Here is a 27127-nt window from a genome sequence, read left to right as displayed (position 1 = left end):
AAGAAAAAAACTTTAAACCATTGATCACCCTTAAACAATAAAGCTTTCATGGTTTCCACAACCTCCCAATTTTTGTTTCACCATTAAGTATGTTTATTTAAGTAGGTTTTTTTGTAGATGTTATCAGGTTGAGAGAGTTCCCCTCTATTCCTAACTTGCTGGAGTTTTTACCATGAACGAGTGTTGGATTTTGTCAAATGCTATTTCTGCATTGATTTATATGATCATGATTTTTTTTAACCTGTTGATATGGTGGATTACTGATTTTTTAATGCTGAAACAGCCTTGTGCACATAGAATAAATCCCATTTGGTCATGGTGTATAATTTTTTTTTGTATTGATATACTGTTGGATTTGATTTCCTGATGTTGTACAGAGGAATTTTACTTTGTATTTGTTTATTGAGACTGTCATTAAAAATTTTTTCATCAATGTATTTCAATTTGCTTCTGTTCTGACCTGAAAATTCTACTGGCTTGAATAGATCTAGTTCTGTAGATTCAACATCAAATACAATACTTATTTCCTGAGCACTGACTATGTACCGGGCACTGTATATGCTCAATTTTACTCTCCACTGAGACTGATTTCCTAAAAGATGTAGGTACACAATGGGGCAGGAGACAGCAACAGTCACGATGCTGGTTTTGAGCAATCAGGGTGTGATGATCTCAAATGTGCTTTTAAAAAATTAGGATTAAAAAAAAGCCAAGTGGAATTTCTGATATTAAATCTGGCTTAAACATAGCATCCCCACACACCTAAGAGACAAATAACTGAAGGTCTGTTAGTAAAGAGGCAGGTCCTCCTCAAACAACGTTCAGGACCTTTTCAGATCATGGACTCAATTTTGAGAATCTAATGAAAGCCACGAACCCCCTCCCCAAGGTAAAAATGCGAAAACACACGTGACACATGGCGGGAGGTTTTAGGGGCTTCATACGACTGCTGACACCAGTCCAGGTAAGAATCACTATTCCCAAACACAGTGAAATCTCTATCAGCTGACCCTCAGAAACCTGGCGTCTTCACCTAGCACCTTGATGTAACTGGAAATCAAAGTGTAAAACTACATTTCTTTTATGCTTGTTCTCAAATTGTACTTGTATTTCACAGTCTTCAGCAGCAATATCTTAATAGTTCATGGAGGGCTTCCCCGGTGGCGCAGTGGTTGAGAGTCCGCCTGCCGATGCAGGGGACGCGGGTTCGTGCCCCGGTCCGGGAGGATCCCACATGCCGCGGAGCGGCTGGGCCCGTGAGCCATGGCCGCTGAGCCTGCGCGTCCGGAGCCTGTGCTCCGCAACGGGAGGGGCCGCGGCTGTGAGAGGCCCGCGTACCGCAAAAAAAAAAAAAAAAAAAAAACTTTGTGAGTCCGCCTGCCGATGCAGGGGACACTAGGTCGTGCCCCGGTCCGGGAAGATCCCACATGCCGCAGGGCGGCTGGGCCCGTGAGCCACGGCCGCTGAGCCAGCGCGTCCGGGGAAAAAAAAAAAAAAAAAAAAAAAGTTCATGGAGACTTCCCCACATGACCCCAAGAGAGAGCCAAGGAAGAAATACAAATTAGGAAAGACACTTGCCGCATTTTTAAAGAAAGTAAAGGCTAGTGACACAGAGAGGCTGAAAGTAATAAAGAAGTTAATTTGAAGCTGAAATGATAGAGTATGCTTTGAATAATGGTGAAAAGCCCAAGTGATAAAGACAGAAGCCTTACGCTTTTATTGAGAATAATAAAAAAAAATCACTTCCAAGAGGGCTGCTTCCATCTTGTTCCCCTAATTAATTTTACAGAAAAGCATCTTTGTTACACTAGTCAGGAGGTTACATAATTAAACATTCTTACTTCACTGCTATGAGAAAGATGAAAAGGAAACTGGGTGGGTGGGCAGATGGATGGATAGGCAATAGAATAAGGATATCCTTCTTTAAACAAGTTCCAGGTCTGCTCTCTAGATGGGTCCATGAAGATCTACGTGTACCATCCACAACACGGCATAATAACCGATCCGAAGCCATCAAGGGAGGTATTTAGCATGTTTTACTCACAAGTATCAGGAAAATGTGAATATTTTAAAGCAGCCTCCAACAAATATTTTTTTAACATTTAAATAGGCTACCTAGGGACTTCCCTGGTGGTCCAGTGGTTAAGACTCCACGCTTCCAATGCAGGGAGCACAGGTTCGATCCCCGGTCAGGGAGCTAATAAGATCCCACATGCCGCACAGCATGGCCAAATAAATAAATGAATAAATAAATAAATAAACATGAGGCTACCTACCCTTCAGTTGCCCATTATCTCATTTTTCTAGCACTCTGATTTTCAAAGTTGGATTTAACTCTCCAAAGTAACTATATCACGTTCACAGATTTTCTAGTAAGCAAATGGAAACACTTCCGTAACAATAAGTGAAATCAATTACTTTTCTAATCAAATTCTGTTTTACTCAATATTGAGATTTACCCCATCACATGAACAGGCCAGGTACCAACCTAAAACATAACCCGCAGGTCTAACTATAATAATGCCTGTGTTCCATTGCTGTCTCCTGAGCTTCATGGACAACTATCCCACATGCTGAGAGCCTCTCTTGAATGTCACAAACGTGACGCAACAGCCACTCCAGCGTGGGAGCCTCGTGTTCAGCTGCAACACAATTTCCAACAGCAAAAGCTCTTGCCCGACTCCTCCAGAAGTTCCAGGTGATGGGCGAGATGCACAGGGCAGACAGTCCTCAAACTTCTGGGAGGTCAGGGATCTCCCTCAGTGTTTGCACTGGGAGGGGTCCAGGCGGAAGTGCTCTGGGCTCACAGGATTCCTCCAGGGTCCTGGTCATGAATACTCTGCAGCCCCTTGTGCGGGGAGCCCTGCCTTCAGCTGCAGCATCCCTGGGAACGGAGGAGGCACCTGGCCCGAGTCCCACAATACCCCACAGGTGGGCGGTCTTCAGGGTGACATCCCCAGGGAACCTGGGGATCTTCTCTGACCAGCGTGGTGGGTGCTCGGGTTAGGTTCAGGGGGCCCTATGAGCTTTTTTTTTTTTTTTTTTTTTTTTTCGCGGTACGTGGGCCTCTCACTGTCGTGGCCTCTCCCGTTGCGGAGCACAGGCTCCGGATGCGCAGGCTCAGCGGCCATGGCTCACGGGCCCAGCCGCTCCATGGCGTGTGGGATATTCCCGGACCGGGGCAGGAACCCGTGTCCCCTGCATCGGCAGGCAGGCGGACTCTCAACCACTGCGCCACCAGGGGAGCCCCCTATGAGCTTTTCTCATGCTCTGTTCCCTCTGGTGGTGACTATTCGTGCATGATTATTGAGATATCTCAGAATGCGGCTTTGTGACAGGAACAAGAGGTGGGAAACTGGAGGGACTTCTTAAAATTTGTATCCTAACAGATGAGGGGAGCTCAAACCACAGAGGGCAAGGAATACACTGACTTCATGCACCACAGCAGTGCTCCATAACCAGGGTGCGGGCCGCATCTTCCAGACCTTGTCTCCTGGGCTGCACCCTGGAATCTGAGCCAGTCAGACTGACCTGGGGTTGGGCAGGTTTGGAACGGGACGTTCTCCAGGAGATTCTGCTGCACTCCCCAACAATGAACGAATGAATCATGTGACTCGGAGAGTTCTCTTTAAGAGGAACTGGGCAATTTCCACTTTTGCTCTCTTAAATGCTTTCCTGCCCTCTGTACGCACCCCTACCCCACCTGATCCCCACCCCCAGAGAGCTATTTTGGGAGGCAGCTGTCTTTGGATTCGCTCTTCTAGGATACTTACAACTGGTACCACCTATGGCCACTGGTTTTGTCTTAGCACAAGAGCCCTCCTTAAGCAAAAGCATCTCATGCATGACTTAATTCGCTGAGACGTAATATACAGCATTTCTCACAGGCAATGCCATGCAAAACTGTGAACTTTATCTTCAGGTCACTCCACTGCCTTTCTGCACATGCAGGGTTACCAACATACACACCTGCTTCGCTCCCCACCCCGCAGCCACCCCCGTCAGCGTGTGCTTCCAGATTTTCCTGACCTCTTCATTTGTACCAAATCTAAACTCACCTGCTCCAACTTTCCACTTCCTCACAATCCTGCTAGGACTGGCCTGCTAGTCTGAGAAACTAATTTGAGTCGGGTGCAAATGAAGGATAATGACAAGATAGCCACACTTGCACTGTGCCGAGGATTTCAATGATTTAATACAAAAGTAGAAACTAAGGTAAGAAACGCAGGCACCCTGCCAGCTGGTGGAGGAAAATATTTTTGGAACAGAGCCCTTTAACACCTCTCGGTTCATATCTTAAGTGCATGGCAGTTATTCAGAGGACATATATTTTTATGCAGTTTCCTACAGAATTAAATATACAGCATGACAGGAACAAATCTACTGCCAAACCAGTTAGAGCATTTCAAGTTGGTGATCTGTACACATCCATTTTTCAATTAACGCTTACAACGCAAGTCAATCAGAAATCTAGTTATGCAAAAAAGTACCTGTCATGATTTCCTTAAATTTCCTTTTTTTGCTATGTTACCAGAAAATACAGGCCGGGTTTGCCCTTTTCTTTCTTCTTATCGTTATCACATTTGTCTTGAATTAAAATAGGACAGGGCGCTGTCCTGAATCGTAACATAATAGTCCGGTGGCAATTTCCAAGTTCTGTTGTGTGTTTTTAGTCTCCTGACCTTCATATACAATGGAAAACTTTATCATATATAGTTCAGAAAAGGTCACACAATGTTCAAGACCTTCTGATATTCGCTATCAATACAACACTCTTAACAGCTGTTACCCAAAGTACTGTCATAAGTTGACTAGAATTGCCTAAAAAACACAACAGCTGACCGCAAAAATATAAAAATCCTGTCCTTGCTCCCCGATTTTTTGCTCCTTTATTAACTTACGTTCCTACAATACCAACGATAACAAGATAAATGCTTTTCCATAGAATTCTTACCCTATTTAAAATAAATGTAAAGGTTTTGTGATCAACACAGAAAATGAAACAGCTCAATCTTATTTTTCCACCGAGTCTCTCAAGAAGCACATTTACATGAAGAAGAGCAGAATCGGGACTTCCCTGGAGGTCCAGCGGTTTAGACCCTGCGCTCCCAGTGCAGGGGGCCCGGGTTTGAGCCCTGGGCAGGGAACTAGATCCCACGTGCCACAACTAAAAGATCCCGAGTGCCACGGCTAAGACCTGGCGCAGCGTAATAAATAAATAAAATAAATAAATATTTTTTTAAAAAAGAAGAGCAGAATCAATATAATGATGAGACATGAAGGAAGACGACAAGGACATAATTCCCCTAAGTTATTCTGGGTGTTTCAAACCCCAGGACATTGAGAAAACTTATAGATAGAATTGCAGGGGTGGCGGGGGCGGGGAAGAATGTCAAACGTACACTGTGGCTGACCTTTTTTTTTTTTTTTTTTAATTTTTGGCCGTGCCACACGGCTTGTGGGATCCTAGTTCCCCGACCAGGGATCAAACCCGGGTTTGATCCTGAAAAGGGTTTGAAACCCGGAAACCCGGGTTTCCCCCTGCAGTGGAAGCACAGAGTCCTAACCACTGGCCCGCCAGGGAATTCCCATACTATGGTTGATATTTAAGGAGACTGTGAAAGATGATAACCTGGTTCGAGAATGGGAAGAAGATGGACATTTTTAGCTATACTTCAATGAGTTTGGCATTGACCATGGAAAAAATTCTAGACCGGTTTCTGTGCCTTTAGAGAAGGAAAGAAAAATCACAAAGAGCTGGTGACCTTATTCACAAGAACAAGGTATTATTAAACATTTTCTCTTTTGAGAGGGTTATTAGGAAAGTCACAGGAAAGCTGGAGAAATAACATCGGCTTCTATTTCCAAAGTGCCTTGATAAAAACTTTCCTTACCAAGACCCATTTGAAACTCTAGCAATAGTGTATTAAACCTTGAAAAGGCATTTGAGGAGGCCTCTCTTCATTTCCTTTTAAGTGGCAAGATGGAAACTGAATGGAAATAAAAGTGGGTGGATTTACAATGGCCATCCCAAACGGTCACTGAATAATGCACCCAGGAAACCTGGACCAGACTCTGGTCATCTTTCAAAGGCCCATTCTTGGGTGGTGCTCTTCATCCTTTATATCAAAGTTGAAAATCACAAGCTAGAATGGACAGATAGAAACTGTGGAGTCAGGATTCAAAACTACCTGACAGCATGGAGAGGCGGGTCACATGCAGCAAGAAGAAGTGTAATGAAGACGAATGTGAACACCTGCACCAGTGCAGAGCATCCGGTTAGGGTTCAGCACCAAAGTGGGGGGTCCTGGGGGTCAGGTTAATAAAGTCGGTGTGAGGGGGCAGCTGAGAAGCTTGGACAAGGGGTACTAGCTACATGCCACCCCAACTCTGCTCCTGTGTGTGGAACTCTATTAAGCCTTCTGCCCTGTCTGAAAGGTGGTGTCTACACCATGGAGCACCCAAGGGCAAAGAAACCAGGCAGGCTGGCAGAGGGATTTTGGAAATACATCACATGAAGAACAAGTTGGTATATAAAAAGTTGGTGTCGGGAGGGGAGGGGATGGTAACTCCCCTTGTGGGCGGGGATGCAAAACGGTTCAGCCACTGTTTGGTGGTCCCTCAATAAATTAAACAAAATTACCATATGACCCAATAATCCCACTGCTAGGTATAAACCCCTAAGAATTTAAAACAGGTACTCAAACAATGACCCATGTGTGCATATTCATAACAGTGCTATTCATGACAGCTAATAGGTGGAAACAATCCAAAATGTCCATCAGCAGATGAATGGATAAACAAAATGTGGTACATACATATGATGGAATATTATTCACCCATAAAAAGGAATGAAGTACTGATACATGCTGCAATGGGGATGAACCTCAAAAACATCACGTTAAGTGTAAGAAGTCATACATAAAAGGTCTCATGAAATATTCAGAATAATTAAATCCACTTACATGAAATATTCACAATAATTAAATCCATAGAGACAGAAAGCAGAGGAGTGCCTGCCAGGGACTGTGGGGAGAGGCGAATGGGGAGTGACTGTTTAAAGGATATAAGGTTTTCTTTGGGGTGATGAAATGTTTTGGAACTACCCAGAGGTGGTGGCTACACAACACTGTGAATATACTATATGCCACTGAATTACCTACACACTTTAAAATGTTATGTTGAGAATTCGCAGTTTCTGGTCCAGCATGTAAGGAGCTTAGAAGTCACCACTCTGGGGCTTCCCTGGTGGCGCAGTGGTTAAGAATCTGCCTGCCAATGCAGGGGACACGGGTTCGATCCCTGGTCCGGGAAGATCCCACATGCCGCGGAGCAACTAAGCCCGTACGCCACAACTACTGAGCCTGCGCGCTAGAGCCCATGTGCCACAACTACTGAGCCCATGTGCCACAACTACTGAAGCCCACGCACCTAGAGCCCGTGCTCTGCAACAAGAGAAGGCACCGCAACGAGAAGCCCACGCACCGCAACAAAGAGTAGCCCCCGCTCGCCGCAACTAGAGAAAGCCCATGCGCAGCAACAAAGACCCAATGCAGCCAAAAATAAATAAAAATTTTAAAATGTTTAATATATTAAGAAAAAAAAGTTATCACTCCATGCTAACGAGGGAAAAGCTGAACTGAAACATCAACAGCTCTTCTTAGATCCATCAGAGAAGTGAGGTCCCAGGGCAAACTGCTGCCGCCAAAATGGCAGAGACAGAGAGCAGAACTACACAGAGAATCACAACTTACCAGAGCAGAAACCCATGGTCAGAATCCTCCAGGAAACCAGTGCCAGGGGAGGAAAATGCAAACCGTAAACTGATGAATTGCTGGAGGCTACCATGGACAACTCTGAGGGCTAAAACCTCCAGGGGGACCCAGTCATCCGGGGTCCCCCACACTTTTGTTTTACCTCCAGGAGCCCTGCCAGGTCCTTACAGGGAATATCAGGGGAAAAGTCCCCTTGTGCCTCCAGCAGGGGGAGGGGAAAAGAAACCATTCTGAAATAAGCCAGAGCATTCTGTTCTTCTCAACAGGTTAGCTATTTAACCAGAGCCTAACTAACCTGCTGGGGTTGTATCAGAGCCTAACCTACTTGGGGGAAGGGAAATACACAAATCCAGCCCACTCTAGCTATCCTGTCCCACTTAAGGATGGGAGGGGGCCTGAGAAGCCCTGGTGAAGTTCACAGAACCCAAGGGCACAGGTTCACTGAAAGACCAGAACCTAATCACAGGACTCTAGAACACTGACTCTCCCACAGCTTTACTGCTGTATCACTGAAGGCTGCTTTACCACAGTTCCTTCCACCCAGTACATCATGTCCACCTTTGCAACAAAAAATTACAAGGCAGGGGATCCCTGGCAGTCCAGTGGTTAGGACTCAGTGCTTTCATTGCCATGGCCTGGGTTCAAGCCCTGGTTGGGGAACTAAGATCCCACAAGCCACAAGGAAAAACAAACAAACAAAAAAATTACAAGGCATACCAAAAAGCAAAAACACGCTTTTAAGAGACTGAACAAGCATCAGAACCAGAGTCACATATGGTAGGAATTATCAGACCAGGAATTATCAGACCAGGAATTAAAAAAAAAAACAAAACTATGATTAATATGGTAAGAGCTTTAATGGAAAAACATGCAAGAACAGAGGGATAATGTAAACAGATGAAAGTTCTAAGAAAAAATAAAAAAGAAATGCTAGAGATCAAGAACTCTAACAGAAATGAAGAATGCCTCTGATGGGCTCATTAGGAGACTGAACACAGCTGAGGAAACGCTCTTTGAGCCTGAGGATATGACAACAGAAACTACCAAAACTGAAAAGCAAAGAGAGAAGAGACTGAAAAGCAAAACAAAACAAAAAACCCAGAACAGAAAATCCAAGAACTGTGGGAACTTGTACAACTACAAGAGGTATAACATATGCATAAATGGGAATACGTGAAGAAGGAAGGAACAGAGTGAAGCAACAATGAAAGAACTGCCCTCAAAGGAATGTCAGACACCAAACCACAGATCTAAGAAGCTCAGAGAACACCTACCAGGATAAATGCAAAACAAACAAACAAAAACTACACCTAGGCATATCATATTCAAACTGCAGAATATCAAAGTTAAAGAAAAAATCTTGAAAGAAGCCAGAGTGGGGAAAAATACCTTACCTACCAAGGAGCAAATATAAGAATTACATCTGACTTCTCAGAACCCATACAAGCAAGAAGAGAACAAAGTGAAATATTTAAAGTGTTGAGAAAAAAAAAAAAAAGCCAGCCTAGAATTCTGTACCCTGCAAAATTATCCTTCAAAATTGAGGAAGAATTAAAGACTTTCTCAGACAAACAAAAATTGAGGGAATCTGTTGCGAGTAAGAAGGAAAATCATGTCAGAAACTCAGATCTACATAAAGAAGAGCACTGGAATATGAATAAGTGAGGATAAAATATTTTTCTTATTTTTATTTTTTCTTATTCTTAATTGATCTAACAGATAAGTTTGTTAAAAATAATAACAGCAACAATGTACTTGATACTGTATACTTATGTGCATATATATGTTCTTGAAGGCTTATGTATATAACTGACTCAATGACAACAATGATACAAGGGATAGGAGGGAAGAATCAGGAATATTTTGTCATTAAAACGTACTTGCCCTACCTGTGAAGCAGTAATAGTGTTATCTGAAAGTGGACTTGGATTAGTTGTAAATATCCAGTGGAAACTCTAGGGCAACCATGAAAAAAAGTACGAAAAAGAAGTATAATTGATATGCTAAGAAGAGAGAGAAAATGGAGTCATATAAAATACTCATTACCACCACAAAAAAGGCAAAAAAACATGGAAAACATAAAGAGGAACAAAGAGCAAGCGCAACAAACAGCAAACAGTAACAAGTGTGATAGATATTAAACCAACTATATCAACAATCGCCTTAAACATCAAAGGTCTAAATAGACCAATTAAAAGAGATTGTCAGATTAGGGGGGAAAAAAAAAAACAAGACCCAACTATGTGTTTTCTACAAGAAACCCACTTTACATATAAAGACACATATAGATTAAAAGTAAAGGGATGCTTTCCGGACCTGGCTAAGGAGGAGGCGCCATCACGGGAGTTGATCCGCCACAAGGACCGAAACGTTCGACGCAAGGAGCCCAAGAGCCAGGACACCTACTTAAAGCTGTTGTTCAAGCTGTACAGGTTTCTGGCCAGACGAACCAACTTGACCTTCAATCAAGTTGTACTGAAGAGGTTGTTCATGAGCCACACCAACCGGCCACCTCTGAAATTACTTTGTGTGATACTACAATGGTAGATACACGTCATTATACATTTGTCAAAAATCACAGAATGCACAACACTAAGAGTGAACCTTAAACTATGGACACTGACACTGTGTCAATGTTCCTCAATTGAAATAAACATACCCTATGGTGCAGGATATTAATAATGGGGGAGGCTGTACATGTATGGGGACTGGGGTATAAGGAAACTCTCTGTACTTTCCACTCAATTTTTCTATGAACCTAAAACTGTTCTAAAATATACAGTTTATTAATTTTTATTATTTTTTTGAACGCAGTGGATTCTCGAAGCATCTTAGCATTTAATTAATTCTGTGCTTCTAAGTAGATCCATGTTCCCTAAACTTACGCACCAAGGCGTCCCTGCAAACGTACAGGGGAGACATAGGTTATTTTAAATTTGAAGGCAACAAGTGATACTTTGAGTCTGTCAGGTACCAGACAAACTGCTAGTTCGAGGTAGTTCACAGCTCAACATTAGACTGCAATGCATTCCTTTTTATGGTGTCACAGCTTTGCAAGGCTGAGTTTTTAGCAGTTGCTGTGACCCAAGGAAGTGGCCTGTGAAAATCAACATGGAATAGAAAAGAGGGCATCCATGTCCGACCTGACTTCAAGCTTTGAGAAGTCGTTGCTGTGCTCAACAGGAGCTCATATCCCATCAGTAAGTTCCTGTGATTATTTTAAGATGAATTAAAAGTATTATTATATTATTTTTTCTTTCAATTTCTTTGTGTTTTTTAAACAGCTACTAAGTTATTAGGATATAAATCTTAAGATGTTAGGATATAAATATTAAGCTGTTTGGACCTAAGGAGTTAATTAAACAGAATTGCTTGGCATTTCTTTTTAGCTTGAAGGCTCTGTGAAAAGGTTACTGATGCACCCAAGGTACTGTGAACAAAGAAAGTTCAAGAAGCTCTGGAGCAGACAATGAATAGAGATATTCAGGTTGTGAGTTAAGGCTAAAAGGGAAGGGTTCCAGACTCAAACATTCAGGCAGAAGAGACTTTCTGGCTCAACTGAAGGCTAATGAGATGCAGTAATAATAATCACTTAGGGTGGGTCAATACTGAAGAAGGCTGACTTCATTTATTTTATATCAAATGCCATTCAGGTTGGAGTTCAGGGTGACAGAAACCTCTAGGCTTATCTGCAAGGCCACGGTTAACTCTCCACATGGCACACTTGTTATACATTCTCTTTGCGTCCATTAAAATATAACCAAAAATGTTTATTCATTTTTAAAAATGCTACGTTCATTTTATCCTATGGGAATTTCACCTCAAGTTTTAAAAAGGGAAGGGAGAGTTCTATGGATTTCAGTTAATAAAACAGCAAACACATAAGGTATACTCTAGTGTTCTAAACACTGACAAAATCTGCTTAATCTTATAGGGTTAAACATATAAGGGTTAAACATATAAACACCAACAGGCTCCTTAATCTCTGTGTGCCTGAGTTTCTTCCTCTGTAAAAGGCAAATAAGGGAATAGCAGAGCTGGGATGTGAACCAGAGCTGGCTAGAGAATCCACGTTCTTCGCCATTCCACGACACTCCTAGGGTGCCAGCGCTTATTCTGTGGGGATCCAGAGGCAGAACACCAAGGTCTTTCTGACAATGAAGGCTGCCCTCCAAAATGGAAGGAGTTCCCCGATTAGACGAGTTCCAGCGGGGACTGGTCAACTGATGTCAGTGCTCAGACAGACAGGATCACATCCAAAGCTGCACGAGATCATTTCTAAAGCTCTTGTCAAATCCAAAACTGATTCCAGCACAGTGTGCAGATTTCTGAGACATTTGCATAAAAAAGTGATACAAAATTTAAAAATGTAACTTTGTCAATACAATGTACCCTTTCTTCAGAATTTTTAAAACTCTACTCCAACTTTATCATCTACCCTGACTCAACTGCACATGAAAGGTTCATAACAAATCACCCAAATTTATGCTTTCTGAATATTATTTATTATAGAAAGAAACAGGGTTAAAGATACTCTTGGCTGCTCTCCACTATGTTTCCTACTTTTCACATTCTGAGCTATAAAAATATCATACTGACAATAACAATAACAACTTCACTTGTTTCCTCTATGGTAAAATGGGCTGATTAAACGAAATGAAATTAGATTTCTAAAATACCTTCCTTTCTAGAATTCTAGCCATATTAATGCAGAAACTGATTTTTTAAGATAGATTAGATTTTTTTTTAAATTTAGTGGTTTAAAAGTACTGAACGTTCTAATGCAATGATATTCAAGTAACCAGATATTATTTAAGTGGGAAGGCAAACTGCCAGATATTCAAAGTAAAGGACTTTATCATAAAAGGGGAGGCGACCTCTCGAGAGGAAACCGAATTTATGGAATGTAGTCTAGCTGAGAACTAGCTCCCTGGTCACCAAGGGAAATGCAAAAACAACCAACCATTCCCCACCAAGACAAACAGGACACGTACGTGCCCATGCACAACTTACTCCAGATTCTGAGAAAACACCAAAAGATTTTTCAGGAAAATAAATCAGACTTCTTCTATTGTGGTAGTTATAAAAAACATTTTTAACACAAAAGCAGCCACTTAAAGGTCTCAAAAGGGCCATAATGTGAGGAAAAGCGAAGATAGCAATCTCTTTTTTTAAGTATTGAATTTTCTTTTAAAAGACAATTTTTTCCCAGATCTCATCCTACAGAAAATACTGAGTAATTGTACACTACCAAAGAAAAAGCCCAAATAAATCTGATTTTAACATCTACTTATACTTTGTCACCTATTCTTGCCTTCTCCCTCATTAAAAACGTGTCCTACAGTGAAATTAAAAAGGAAACCAACATAATAATCCACAGGCACACAAGATGCTGATTCAATACTGACTGCCCACTTATAAGAGTCCCTCACTGGCTGTGGAATGTGCTGCACACAATAGGCAAATCCAGGTCTATAATGAGGGCTGTAACTCCAATCCCACCTTCCGCACTCAAGAAAGCAAGTGACAACGTAAATAAGAGACAGGATTATAGGAATAAGTGAATTAACTCTCATTACTCTCTTTTTTTAAGTACATCATTTGCAAGCTTTGCTTTGCTGCTTCAAGTATTATTTAGAAGGAAAATACTGTTGACATATCCCCCAACTGTATTTTGACATTGCCATCAACCACTGCCCTAGAGCAGCAGTTATCAGAATGTGGTCTGAAGACTCTTGCGGGGAGGTGGGGGGGGCGGTCCCCAAGCCTCCCTTTTCCAGCTACATGTCTTTGTGAGGCCAGATTTTCTTCACCTACTTCAACCAATCATCAGGCAGCAACAGGTTGAATGCAGAATCCCACTGCCTGTGGTTAAGAATCCGCCTGCCAATGCAGGGGACACGGGTTCAATCCCTGGTCCAAGAAGATCCCACATGCCGCGGAACAACTAAGCCTGTGCGCCACAACTACTGAGCCTGCGCTCTAGAGCCCGCGAGCCACAACTACTGAGCCCACGTGCTGCAACTACTGAAGCCCGGGCGCCTAGATCAGGTGCTCTGCAACAAGAGAAGCCACCGCAATGAGAAGCCCGTGCACCACAATGAAGAGTAGCCCCCGCTCGCCACAATTACAGAAAAGCCCGTGCGCAGCAACGCAGACCCAACACAGCCCCCACCAAAAAAAAATAAAAAGAATCCCACTGCCTTCTCTTAAGCCCACATTAAGAGATAACAAAAATGTAAAGCAATGCCAATCTTCTTACTAAATTGTTTTTTGTTTTGGAATATGTTGTTATTTTTAATCAAAAATATGTTGTTACCATCTAATGAGTTATTACTGGTACTTTAAATTAATAATTAACTATTTTAATAGGTTCTCAGTTTAATTTCTAATAGAGTAATATTGATAGATAAAACCCACATAAACACAAGCTCTTTGAGGTCCTCAGTAATTTCTGAGAGCATGGGGATCCTGAGTCTAAACAGTCTGGAAATCCTAAAGGACTAGCTAAATAGATCGCACTATATCCCTCTAATGGATTACTATACCCACCATACCCAGGACAAACGTTTAATGAATGACACTGAGAGAGTTATGAAACACTCTGAATAAAATAAACTCATTTTGTTTAAAGCTTTGGCTACGTAGGTAAATTTTTACAATGGGGAAAAAAACCTAGAGATATGTACAAAAGTGTTAAGACTAAGGATCTCAAAGGCAGTATTTTCGGTCATTTTAACTTTTTCTTTTTTGTACTAAATTGCATTACGGTGGGTGGGGGGACAGTCTGGAGCAGCGTCTCCCAAAGTGTGTCCTATGGAACACGAGTGCCACAACGCGCTCCAGGAAGGGCCCATGGCCAACCACCTGGATAAATGCAGATTATACCCCTGCACAGCGGTTCTTCAACATGCACGACTGCACTAAACGTTCTGAGAAGTCCTACAGTAACGAAACCTGTTTAACAGCATTTCCCAAACTTAGGTGACCAACAGACACCTTTTACCAAGTAACACCTATCCACGTAACATCCTTAGCGAAGCACTGCCTTAGCAATCAACGTATCCTATATAACAGTTTGAAGAGGAAGCCTACAACTGATCCTTTATCGTTACTGTTAGAAATCACCATGTCACCATTATCTAGAAAGGATGACCTCTAGTAAATGACACCTACAAATCCAATTGAGAATCTGGGGGGTTATGTCAAATACATTTTTTTACATTTGCTTTAGTAAAATAATTCTACAAAGGTATAAATTTAATTCATATAGATTCAGGGACTTGAAAAATTCAAGGAAAGGTTTTATTATTTATATATTTATTTTGGCCACACTGCATAGCACGCGGGATCTTAATTCCCCAACCAGGGATTGAACCTGCACCCCCTGCAGTGGAAGCACGGGGTCCTAACCACTGGAATGCCAGGAAAGTCCCAAGGAAAGGTTTTATTTACTTTTTAAAAATACTTATGTATTTGGCTGCAGCGGGTCTTAGCTGCAGCATGCATGTGGGATCTAGTTCCCTGACCAGGGATCGAACTATGAGCCCCCTGCACTGGGAGTGTGGAGTCTTAACCACTGGACCACCAGGGAAGTCCCCCAAGGAATGGTTTTATTTTTTCAAACGGACCCTACCATTACAATTCCATTCATTCATTCATTTATGGCTGCACTGGGTCTTCACTGCTGTGTGCAAGCTTTCTTTAGTTGTGACGAGCAGGGGCTACTCTTTGTTGCAGTGCGCTGGCTACTCACTGCAGTGGCTTCTCTTGTTGCAGAGCACAGGCTCTAGGCACGCGGGCTTCAGTAGTTGTAGCAGGCGGGCTCAGTAGTTGTGGCTTGCAGGCTCTACAGCGCGGGCTCAGTAGTTGTGGCGCAGGGGCTTAGTTGCTCCGCAGCATGTTGGATCTTCCCGGACCTGGGCTCGAACCCGTGTCCCCTGCATTGGCAGGCAGATTCTTAACCACTGCGCCACCAGGGAAGCCCCGGAAAGGTTTTAAATAGCAATTCTTAAGTAAAATTTTCTTTGATGAAAAACATTCAGTACATCGGACCGTAAGTCATTCGTTTAAACGATGCACATCAGTGAGTATTCTCTTGAAGGAGCCACCTGCACATACAGGCAGTTCCTGGCGTGGCTGACACTCTGCCTGCTGAGGGCCTCCTACACCCCTGCCTCTCCTCCACCCCGGCCACCCCAGGCAGTGCTGCCACCTGGGTGCCAGGGGGCTTGCTGGCCCGGGTCTCCTCTCTTCCGCTGCCTCTCTTTCGTTTTTGGGGTCGCCATGAACAGGCCTCACTCCCTCGGTTTCCTGGCACAGGCTGGGTCACTCAGATCATCGGGCTCGTCGTCCCTCGACCTTTCTCTTCCTGGAGGCTCGTCTTCATTCCACGCCTAAGCCAGCATGCCTCACACGTTCTTTGAAGCTGCTCTACTACTCCAAGACCTACTTACCACAAAATGGGAACCAGCCTTTCGTTGGTTTATATAATGATTAATATTATAATGCTGTGTGTGGGCTGTGTTTTACTGCGCATTTGCCTGATTTTCAACTCGTAATGGGTAAACTGGTTTCTGACCATCACTTTTGGGGCTTTAAGCAGTTTGTAACAATGTTTCCAGGGGAAAATATAACTTGAGTTCCAATCTGAATTCCTAATAGAGTGATATGAATTGCCTTTTCAGGTCATCTGGGAATCAGAAATGGGTCCCAGGAAACAATACATCAAGACAAAGCCAGGTTACGGCAGCTGAAGACAGCACAGAGCTGGGGTAGTCTCACCTGGGCTGAGTTCCCCTGACCCAGGCAACCTGAGCTCAGAGGAATAAAATGTGCCTGAGCATTTCAGGAGACAAGATTTCAATCTGACCAGAACTAGACACGGACTGACTTTTGTTAGCCACCACTGGGGGTTTCCTCAGGCGCCAGGGTTCCACCACCGCCCACTGCACCAGCCTGCCTCAGTTTACCTGTCTGTACTTGGGTTTTCCAAAAGATAAGCAGGTACAGTCAGGACTGCTCTATTCCAAGGCAAAGCTTCTGCTCCAAATCCCCACCGGCTCTCCTATACCCCTGAGTTTCTAGATAAAACAGAAACTTCAGGAAACCCTTTTAGCCTTCTCCCTTCAGGCTTAAACAACCGAAGCCTGGCCTGAGTGGCCCATGTTTGCTTTCTCATTGCCCCTGGTTCACTCTGTCCATCAGTACTGAAAACCACATAAGCATACACCATTTTCATAGAAAAGAAAAAAGTGCAGTGAAGACATACTTGCCTTATGCATTACTTTTTAAAAGTAGTGATAAATATATCAAACCTTTCAATACTCAGAAAGGACTAATTCTAGAAAAAAATAGGGTCAGCAAACTTTATTAACTCAATAAGCAAATATATTAATTACTGGCACTTATGACCTTTCTAAACACTTCATCAAACAAGTATTAATGTTGCAGTTATTATTAACTGAAGTCACAACTGGGGGAGAGGCTATGTTACTAAATTATCCCACTGGTACATCTTCCTCCGATTAGAAAAGGTTTTAAAATGTCAGATTTCATATAAAAAAGCATTTAATTCATTTTCCATTCTAGGCTTTGAATGTTTCTAAGATACAAATGGCTTCCCTTAATTAAGCAAGAGAAGGCTTCGTACACTTGGGCATGGACTTTTTGTTTGTTTGTTTTTTTGCGGTTCGCGGGCCTCTCACTGCTGTGGCCTCTCCCGCTGCGGAGCACAGGCTCCGGACGCGCAGGCTCAGCGGCCATGGCTCACGGGCCCAGCCGCTCCGCGGCATGTGGGATCTTCCCGGACCGGGGCACGAACCCGCGTCCCCTGCAGGCGGACTCTCAACCACTTTGCCACCAGGGAAGCCCGGGCATGGACTTTTTAAAACCGCTGCCAAAGGAAAGTGCTGTATTCAGGAATCATGTGCAGATATTAATGGATATTTACAAACAACTCAGAAGCAAGATCAGAAACGTTGCCAGCTTGGGGCTTTATAATTCAGGCTGAGGGATTATCAAGGGACCCTACCATTAACACAGCACTAGCAGATGAGGCGCTCAAAGGCTGAGAATGGCTGCTGCCTACCTTACAGTCCTCCCACCTTTCTTCATGACTGTGGCCCAAAGTGAGAGCGGCCTGGGGAGAAAATTAAATTCAGGCCAGTGCATTTTGCTACTTACTAGCTACTCTGATAAACACGTGAAATGCACGGCAAAAAGAAAGATTAGGGGTTACCCAAGAATTTTAATTATTTCTGTTATCCTTGCTACTAATTCCACGAGTAATAGGAAACTGGCATGAATTAGTCAAGGCTCTTTAAAGGTAAATATAATCTGCTTGACGGAAAGGCTTTAATCCCCCAAGTCAAAAGCTACCCTGTTCCTCAATTAGCCTCTACCTCCCATGTGCTCGCATTGTCTATTGTGAACTGAGTATGCTCTGTCCTTCGCCAGGTGCTGGGGGACAGAGCAGAGTGTGCAGTCTCCACCCCGAGGCCACCAGTGAGTAAGTCTTGCAGTGGCGGGAGGGGGGTGCATCAGTGGGGAGGTGCCGCTGAGGAGGGCTGGGCCTCAGCTGCTTCATCTGAGAGGTGCCCAGAGGACCCAGGGCTCCGGCTAAAATCTGAGAGTCAGGCCCACATTCTATTAATACTCTGGCCACATTAAGTCTATCAAGACTCAGGACCAGTTTCCTGGGTGTGCCGGGCCCCATGCCTGGTTTAATGCTCTGCTGCCATCTTGAAATTCCTAATAATTTTTGAACAAAGGAGCCCCACACTTTGACTACGCAGCTGGTCCTATCAATATTCATCATTAACTACGTCTGAGATACCCAAAATGAAATGTGACTGGATTCTGCATTTCAGATGGAATAAATTTTGCTCTTTAAAGTCACTTATTAGACAACCTCATACAAATCACTCAAGTTTTACACTATCTACAATTTGTTTATGACCTTCAATTTTTTTTTCTTGGTGGTCCTTAAAATGAAAGTACTGTATTAATACTTTTAAGATTTAGGAAGAGCTCAGAATAAATATGTCTTCACTATACTTAAAGCAGGTGTTAAAGATGACATTCATTTTTACTGTTTTAAAATTCACTTTCAATCTAAAGACATTTCTAAGTGTTTTATACTATGAATTGAAGATTGGGTAAATAACAAATGGTTTAATTAAAGAATAAATCAAAGGACCAGACAAACCAATTTACTTTAACAAAGTACTTTTTTAGCCAATTAGTATTAACAAAACTGTAATGAATGAAGAAATGTCATTTTCTAAACTAGTCATAGTTTAAGAATTCTAGTGTTTCTTACAATTCCTTTCATAAAGTTAAGCCCTAGATATTTACTCTGCTGTGACTAGGGTGTCCCCCAATCACTGGGTCTGCAGCATTGTACTAGCTCATCCCTCAGACCACAGGCAGAAATCAGGGCCTGGGGGATGGACGCTTGGCCACAGATGCTCTCAGCCTTTCTTCAAGTGAGAGGTGACAAAAACAAAGAGCTGCATGGCTGGGTGCCTGCAAAGGTTTGAGGGATTGATAAGATTTAGTCCTAAGGAAAGCTGACTGAAGTCCCAAACAATGTTTGGAAGAAAACGGTTTCTTTGTGAGCTAGCAGGTGCCCAGGCTGAATGATCAATTGTCAGGGACGTGTGAAGAAACGTCTCTTTTACAGGGAAGCCTACTTAAGTGCAGAGGACAGACCTTTCAAAGCTCCTTTCAACTCAAAGTCTAATGTCCTGGGTAGAAATGATACGGGAGATAGGGGTGAAGGAAGGAGTTGGTTGGATGAAATGCCAATTTATCCCGAGAGCAGGAAAAAAAATCAGCAGCTTAGAAATGTCATAAGAAAACACTTAGACAACTGTGATATATGTATCTAATTAAAAAGATGCTCCTGGGAGTGATTATGGAGGTCAAGAGTGAATGTAGAATGGTGCAGCTCCTCTGGAAAACAGTTTGGTACCTCCTCAAAATGTTAAACATAGAGTTATAAGACTCAGCAATTCCACTCCAGTTATACACCCAAGAGAACTGAAAATGTATGCCCACACAAATATATGTCCAAGAGAACTGAACATGCATATTCACAGCAGCGTTATTCATAGTAGCCACGAAGTGGAAAACAACCCAAATGTCCATCAACTGATGCATGGATATATAAAACGTGGTCTATCCACATAGTATGGAATATTGTCTCAGTCTCTCTGGGCTCTATAACAAAATACCATAGACTGGGTGGCTTATAAACAACAGAAATGTATTTCTCACAGTCCTGGAGGCTGGGAAACCCAAGATCAAGGTGCCAGCAGATGCAGTGTCTGCTGAGTGCCCATTTCCTGGTTCATAGCCATCTTCCCATTGTATCCGCCGGTGGCAGAAGAGGCAAGGGAGCTCTCTGGGGTCTCTTGCACAGGGGCACTGATCCCATTCGTGAGGGCTCCACCCTCATGACCTAATCACCTCCCCAAAGCCCCCACCTCAAAATACCATCACATTGGGGATTAGGTTTCAACGTATGAATTCTGGAGGGACACAAACATTCAGTCTATAGCAAATATTATTCAGCTATAAGACGGAATGAGGCACTGACACCCACTACAACATGGATAAATCCTGAAAACACCATGCTAATTGAAAGCAGCTAGTCACAAAGGCCACATATTATAATGATTCCACTGATATGAAATGTCCAAAACAGGCAAATCCATAGAGATAGAAAGCAGATTAATGGTTGCCAGGGGGGAATGGGAAGAAGGGGAATTTGGAGTGATTGCTAAGGGATACGGGGTTTCTTTTGGGGGTGATGAAAATGTGCTGCAGTTAGATATTGGTGATGGGTGCACAACTCTGTGAATATACTAAAATCACTGAACTGCATACTTTAAAAGGGTGAATTTTATGGTATGTGAATTATATTTCAATAAACCTGTTTTTCAAATTAAAAAAGACTGGATGCAGGAAAGTCTTCTTTTGCCCTAAAACAATAAGTTCCAGAAAGTACAGATCAAGGTAGACTTGAAGAGTAGCAGACTTGATAGAACAGTTCTTGTCACGAGAGAATGAGACTGGTTCAAAACATATTCATGGGCTTCCCTGGTGGCACAGTGATTAAGAAACCACCTGCCAATGCAGGGGACACAGGTTCGAGCCCTGGTCCGGGAAGATCCCACATGCTGCAGAGCAACCAAGCCCGTGCACCACAACTACTAAGCCTGCGCTCTAGAGCTCGCAAGCCACAACTACTGAAGTCCACGTGCCTAGAGCCCGTGCTCTGCAACAAGAGAAGCCACCGCAATGAGAAGCCCGCGCACCACAATGAAGAGTAGCCCCCCCCCCGCAACTAGAGAAAGCCCGCGCACAGCAATGAAGACCCAACGCAGCCAAAATAATAAAATAAAATTCAGACATAACTGCTGCAAAGAAAAATTCCAGGAAAAAAAAATTCATGCCCGACCAAAGGTAAAAAAGAAACACACGGTTCTTCTTCTATCATGCCACTGCATACTTCTCAATAGAAGGAAGTTAACTTTCAGATGTATCTTATTGGTTTTTAAGCAGTTCTAAATTCCATGACTTTGAAGTAATTGAATCTTTGCCTAGAACTTTAAAAATAAAAAAGCCTTAGCAACATATCTTGTGGAAGTTTTTAATCTACTATCATCCTACAGCTGAATGAGAAAATGAACAAAAATCTCTCTAAAACATAGGGAAGAAAGGATCTATCAAATAGGGGACAACTGGATGCTGTGCCCCAACTCCTAGGTGGTGGTGACTCTATGGAAAAACGGGCACCTTGCATCAGGCTGACATGCGGGCAGGGCAGGACTGTCATAGTCTGAAGGTTCCTAACTCTGGTCTTTGCATAGCCTCTACTGGTGTCAAAATGTCACTTGTGAGGGTTTGGGGTTTTTTAAACGGTGCAAGAACATGACACTGCATAAATCATTTCCACCAACTTTGAATCTACATTCTGGAGATAGAACAGCTCTACTAAAAATCTAATATCACAAATCAATACCTTAAATTTCAATTATAAAAGATAAATTTCTTAAGTACCTCTGCTCTTACCAAATCATGACCAAAGTATATTTTTAAGAACGTAATGATCTAAAACCTCAATTAATCAGAAGGGGTGAGAAATAAGACTCAATGATTTTCAGAATAACCAAATCTCCTATTTTGTTTCAACTCTTATAAGCGAAAACTCTATCCAAAAAATTACATTTTCCTATCTTAGAAAGCAGTAACGAAAAAAATTCAATCCTTTTCTTTCATGTCTTAAATATTTAATATCCCTCAGGTTCCTCATCTTAAATGTTAAGAATTGGCTGAGTAAGCTTAACCAAGTCCTAAAACTAGTATCATGGAATTATAGCATTTTCTAATTCCAATAAAAAAATGTTATCACATTTCATTAAAAATTCATTTATTGGTCATATTCCTCATACCTAAAACTTAATTAACTGCTTTTTTTGGCTCAAAAATCAAATAGTACTGACCCAGATAATGTATGATATGAATGCCTAAAACTTCCTTTTTAAAAAGAATTTCTAGGAAACTGTTTGGTTTTATGGGTTTTTTCCTGAGAGTAGGATGCAGCCAAAAGCTGGACTCCAGTTAACTGAGGGTTCCAGTTAATCGAGTCACGGCTCTTAAATCGGAATACATTCAGGATTATTAACATTTTATTATTAACATTTTATTATTTCTTTAGTTATAGGTCTCGTGAAATAAATTTACTTTCAGCAATAAAAATGTTAAATTAAGTGTAATATTTAGGTCTATAATAAAATTATTTTTCCTCAAAGTTGCTTGTGAAAAACAAGGTAAAAAATTAAGCTTTCCCAAAAAGCTGAGAATTACAGTTTTTTTGAAAAATGAACTCGAAGTGGTAGCCACAGAGCTATAGCCGTCAAAGGCTGATACAGACTTTTATGATCTAATACTCCAGTGCTGCAATCAACATAATGAATCCTTGAAAAATTACCTACTAATGAAGTCTTATATCCGTGTTGTAGAATTCAAGTTCCTTTATACTCTGTCTGTAATGCTTTTCTCAGTACGTAACACTTATCTGTCAGGTAAAAATTAGGATGTAAAGACACTACGCTGCCTAAACTGGAACAGAGTTATACATTCATTCACAAAACACTGAGTGCCTACTGTGTGCGGATACATATGTGAACAACACAGACCAAAATACCCTTCCACTTTGGGGCATATGTTCCAGTGAGGGGAGACAGGCAATAAACAGAATAAGTAAATAACAGAGCGTGTTAGAATGGGGTAAGTGCTATGGAGAAAAGAAAAAGTGAAGCAGGGGAGGGAGGATTCAGGGGTTCCGAGAGATGAAATTTCAACCAGGATGGTGAGGAGAGGCTCCACTGAGAAGTTTGTGCGCAAACAGAAAAGTAACAGTGAATGTTATCTATTGGTTTTGAAACGCATTACAAGATTGCATTTATTTTTATTTAATATCCATATAAGCTTTCTATTTTCTCTATTTCAGTTTTCTATTTCCCGATCACTGATGGACTGGAGAGAAGGAAGGCAGTATAGGGCATGCCAAGGAAATTTCTCCTAATGTTTTGGTTTACTTGATGTTTTTTGAGAACTACAGCTACAATTAAAGTGAAATTTAGGGTTCTCCATAAAACAACGAATTAATAGTCACAATGGAATTTATATTACAAAACCTCACATTCTCTCCTTGTTTATACGTTATCTTTCCCCCATTATTTTTAGAGGTAGCTACAGTATGAATGAACAGCAGTTACTAATGTCACACTGTTTTGCAGGATTAAAAATTCAGGTATTAGTTGAAATGATCATCTTTTACAATTAGCCCACAGAAAGTGTCCCCACAAACTGCCTATTTAAATACAAAATTTATTTGTAACATCTCAAAATGAAATCGTTTTATTAGCATTTCATGGAACATTCATGAGACGTTTTTCTAACCTGCAAGCTGGAAAAAAAACAACAAATGCAATAGAATAACTGATGTTTAAAATGTGTTTTTATTTGGAAGACTAAGATTCTTAAGCATTATAAATGCACCAAGAAAAGCTTAGAGAAAGTTAGCAAATTACAAAGGACTCAAGCCCTCAACACGTCTTTCACATAAGATTTCTGTTAGTCCGCCATAATGAAGACATTTGATAGCTGAAATCTTCATTAATGCTAATGGACTAATTAATTAGCCCATTTGCTAATTCAATAATGAACACCAAATGCAGGTGAATGGACAAACTTAAGAAAATGTGGATTTTAACAAGAAATATTATCACTGACTAAACTAAATATACTTGAACTGTTCCCAAAATACCCAATCCAAGCACATATTTTTAAGCTGTGTGGGTTTTCCCCAAGAGAAGCAAACTTTGACATTTTTTCTTGGATCTATTAGACTTAGAGACCTCCATCCCACATCTGGAAAGAACATTTCAAACTTACCTTGATGTAAAATCAAACTGAGAACAATTAGCTACTTAGTGACTGAGACCTGAATTTGACAGAGTCAAAAGAATGTTAGAAATGAAATAAATGAAAGAAGTATTCAAAGTTTATCATCCTGGATGTGAAGGAACATACAACAAAACATGCACTTGCCTCTCCTGCCCTTTAATTTGTGAACACCATACTCTCTTGATATGTCATGCCCAGAAAGAGAAAATGATAATTATTTTAAAAGCTTTGCTAACTTGAAATATGACCATTTCATTCGGCCTTCCACCAACCCTCCCTCTCTCAAAATTTCTGATTTAAAAAATCAGAAGGATAGATCCAAGCACTCTATAGACTACACCTAGATTACTTTGCTCCGAGGCCGAGGAAAATGTTTATGATTCCAAGATCCACTCGGAAGCATCTATCTGCAATGCGTAAGCTTTTCGTTGGCAAGATCAGTCAATATCAGAGAGCGTGTAACGCTGAAAAGATTAAGCGGTTGAAGGTTAAAACAACAACAAAACAATCGATTCACTAAGTAATATGTTTTGGCCAAGTAACCATAAAATAATTTCGGCCCTAAGGAATCAAAGAGGGGTTTCTCGTTTTTGCACGACCTAAATTACTGTCAGAAAAACTGCACCAAGGCGTCGGGGGTGGAGGAGAGGAAGATTTCTGACACCGGGTGAGACGACGGTCGTAAACCTCATCACAATTTCACCTTTGGGTGAAAAGGTGGGAGAGGAGCCAGAAGTTTCAGCCTCGGCTCGTTCGAAAACACGTTTAAAAGACCCTGGAAGGAGGCGGAAAAGGGCGCAGACGCCGCGTCCGCGGTAGAGCAGCAGCAGATAATCGGGATCTGGGGAAAGGATGCGGAGAAGTGGGCTCTTATGTAAGCACACACCAAAAATTGTGCGTGCAAACCCGGCCTGATGCACATCTCGGCACACAACACACGTACCCGGTATCTCACCCCAGGGATGCCTCCCCAGCCTGCGGGCGCTGCCGAGGAAGACTGACCGACACTTCGGCCCTTCTGCACGTCCCCCCAGATCCGCGCAGCCACCAACCCGGCGCGGGTGCGATGGGGTCGGCCAGCTTCCCCCCGCCGCCTGCAGCGCGCGTCCACAGCCTCTTGCACCGCGACCCAGAGCCGCGCGCCGGGCCCCGAACCCCGCGTCCCGACCCGGCTCCCGGCGCTCAGCCCCCGCGTCCCTACCCGGCCCCGACGCTTACCTCGCGCGGCCCAGACCCCGCCGCCGCACAGCAGCCCGGCCAGCAGCAGCCAGGCGGCCGGGGCCAGCGCGGGAGCAGGGCGGCGCAGCATCGCTCCGGCTCCCGGCGCCGCGGCCCGCCCGAGGCGGGAGCGGCAGGGACGCGCGCGGGGCGCCGAGCGGGGCTCTCGTGGCCCGAGGCCGGCTGCTTGGCGCTGCGGCGAGCACCGGGGTCCGAGGAGGCGCCGCCGCCGTGACGCTGGGCCGCGCGCTCGGGCCGCGGGCGCCCTCCCCTCGGCGCAGGCAGCGCTTCGCTGGAGGCAGAGGCAGCAACTAAGATGGCGGCGGCGCTCTCTCTCGGGTCCGGCGAGGGTACCCGGCCGGGGGCGGGGTGGCGGCGGGAGGGGCGGGGAGGGGAGCGACGGCGGGGTGGGGAGGGGAGCGACGGCGAGGCGCGCGCGCGGCGCCCCGGGGAGCGCGCGGGGCGTGGGGGGGGCGGGGCGCGCGGGCCTACGAACCCGCCGGCGGGGCCTGGAGCGCGCGCCCGCGGGGCCGCGCCGGGGATTTGGGCCCGAGAGAGGCTGGGAGAGGATCCGGGGGCTGCACCCTCCTGTCAGCTGCCGCAGCCGAGGGCATCAACTCCTCATCCCCACGCGCGCTCACAGGCCCCGGAGCCGAGCGAGAGCTACCCTGGGGCCCGTGCCTCCCCTTTCTCCCCTTCCCAACCCCACCCCAAGGAGTGCAGACCCCGCTGGAGGGTGCAGCCCAGGGCCGCTGAGCGCCAACACCCTGCGCCACTTGGAGCAAGTCACGTCGCCTCCCAGAACGTCGGTGCCCTCTTCTGCCAAGTGGCGGTGATGAGAGGGAGCTTGCGGGGTCGTGAAAGGTATTCAAGGAGACGAGGTCAGCGAAACGCGCTTTGTAAACAATCAAGGGCTGCGCAGCACGTGCTGCAGCGGTTCCAGCGCTGGGAGGGAGCTTGCTTGTTCCAAGTCCGTCCTGAATTTGTAACTCAGGATTCCTCCATTTGCTGAAGAAATCCGTCTGTGGCTTTTTAAAGGCGGGTTGTGCAGGTGACCCTTTCTAGATCTTAGTGTGATGCTAACGGTCCCTTAGAAATGCAGAAATCCAAATGGATGAAGAAGGGTCCCTTCAGGGCTCTTGGGTCCTCCTCTTTTCTTCCTGTCCTGGGGTCCCTACCTCCCCCCGACCCCTGGGGGCGCCTCACACTAGAGGAAAGGACCAGGACAGTCATGGATGGTCTCCTGAGTGCCAGGCACTGTGCCCTATGAGCCGACTTTATTGGCTTCATTTTGCAGAGAAGGAAACTCAGGCGAAATGACTTCCCTAGTTGAAACAAATACTGTAAAAAGATCAGCCCTCAAGGACAGGGCTGGCATTAAGGAGACACCCACAGCAAAGGTTAAACGATAAAATGTTAATTATTCAAGACTCTGCTGGAAGAGCTATCAAAGGTGATTCACCGCACAGTGATTGCCCTTGGCCCTGTTTGCTGAGAGGGTCTAACCGGCTGGTGGGCTTTGTGGAGACGGCTTTGTCGAGACCAGCTTGGGATGGGGTGAGGGAGGGTGGGCAGGCAGCCTGGGAGGCTGGGAGGAGAATGAGTCACTCAGTTTGTGGAGAGCAGAGGACTTATTTAGGAGAGTAGTGGGT

The 27127-nt window shown here is 43.7% G+C and overlaps 1 protein-coding gene across 3 annotated transcripts in view; it reads right to left on the bottom strand.

Moving 5' to 3' along the window:
- The window catches only part of CLSTN1 (calsyntenin 1), a gene marked incomplete at its 5' end in the record, with an annotated part of 78202 nt that extends 52636 nt beyond the window's left edge, over positions 1–25566 (bottom strand). For all 3 annotated transcript variants that reach the window (XM_082680692.1, XM_082680694.1, XM_082680693.1), the window contains one exon: positions 25476–25566. In XM_082680692.1, the coding sequence (XP_082536818.1) occupies positions 25476–25566 (91 nt within the window). The remainder of the gene's footprint in view (positions 1–25475) is intronic.
- Positions 25567–27127: the final 1561 nt, after the last annotated feature.

The sequence above is a fragment of the Grampus griseus genome (assembly GCF_964374135.1).
Source record: "Grampus griseus genome assembly, chromosome: 1".
In the NCBI taxonomy this organism is placed as follows: domain Eukaryota; kingdom Metazoa; phylum Chordata; class Mammalia; order Artiodactyla; family Delphinidae; genus Grampus; species Grampus griseus.
This window is presented reverse-complemented; position numbering and strand designations above follow the sequence as displayed.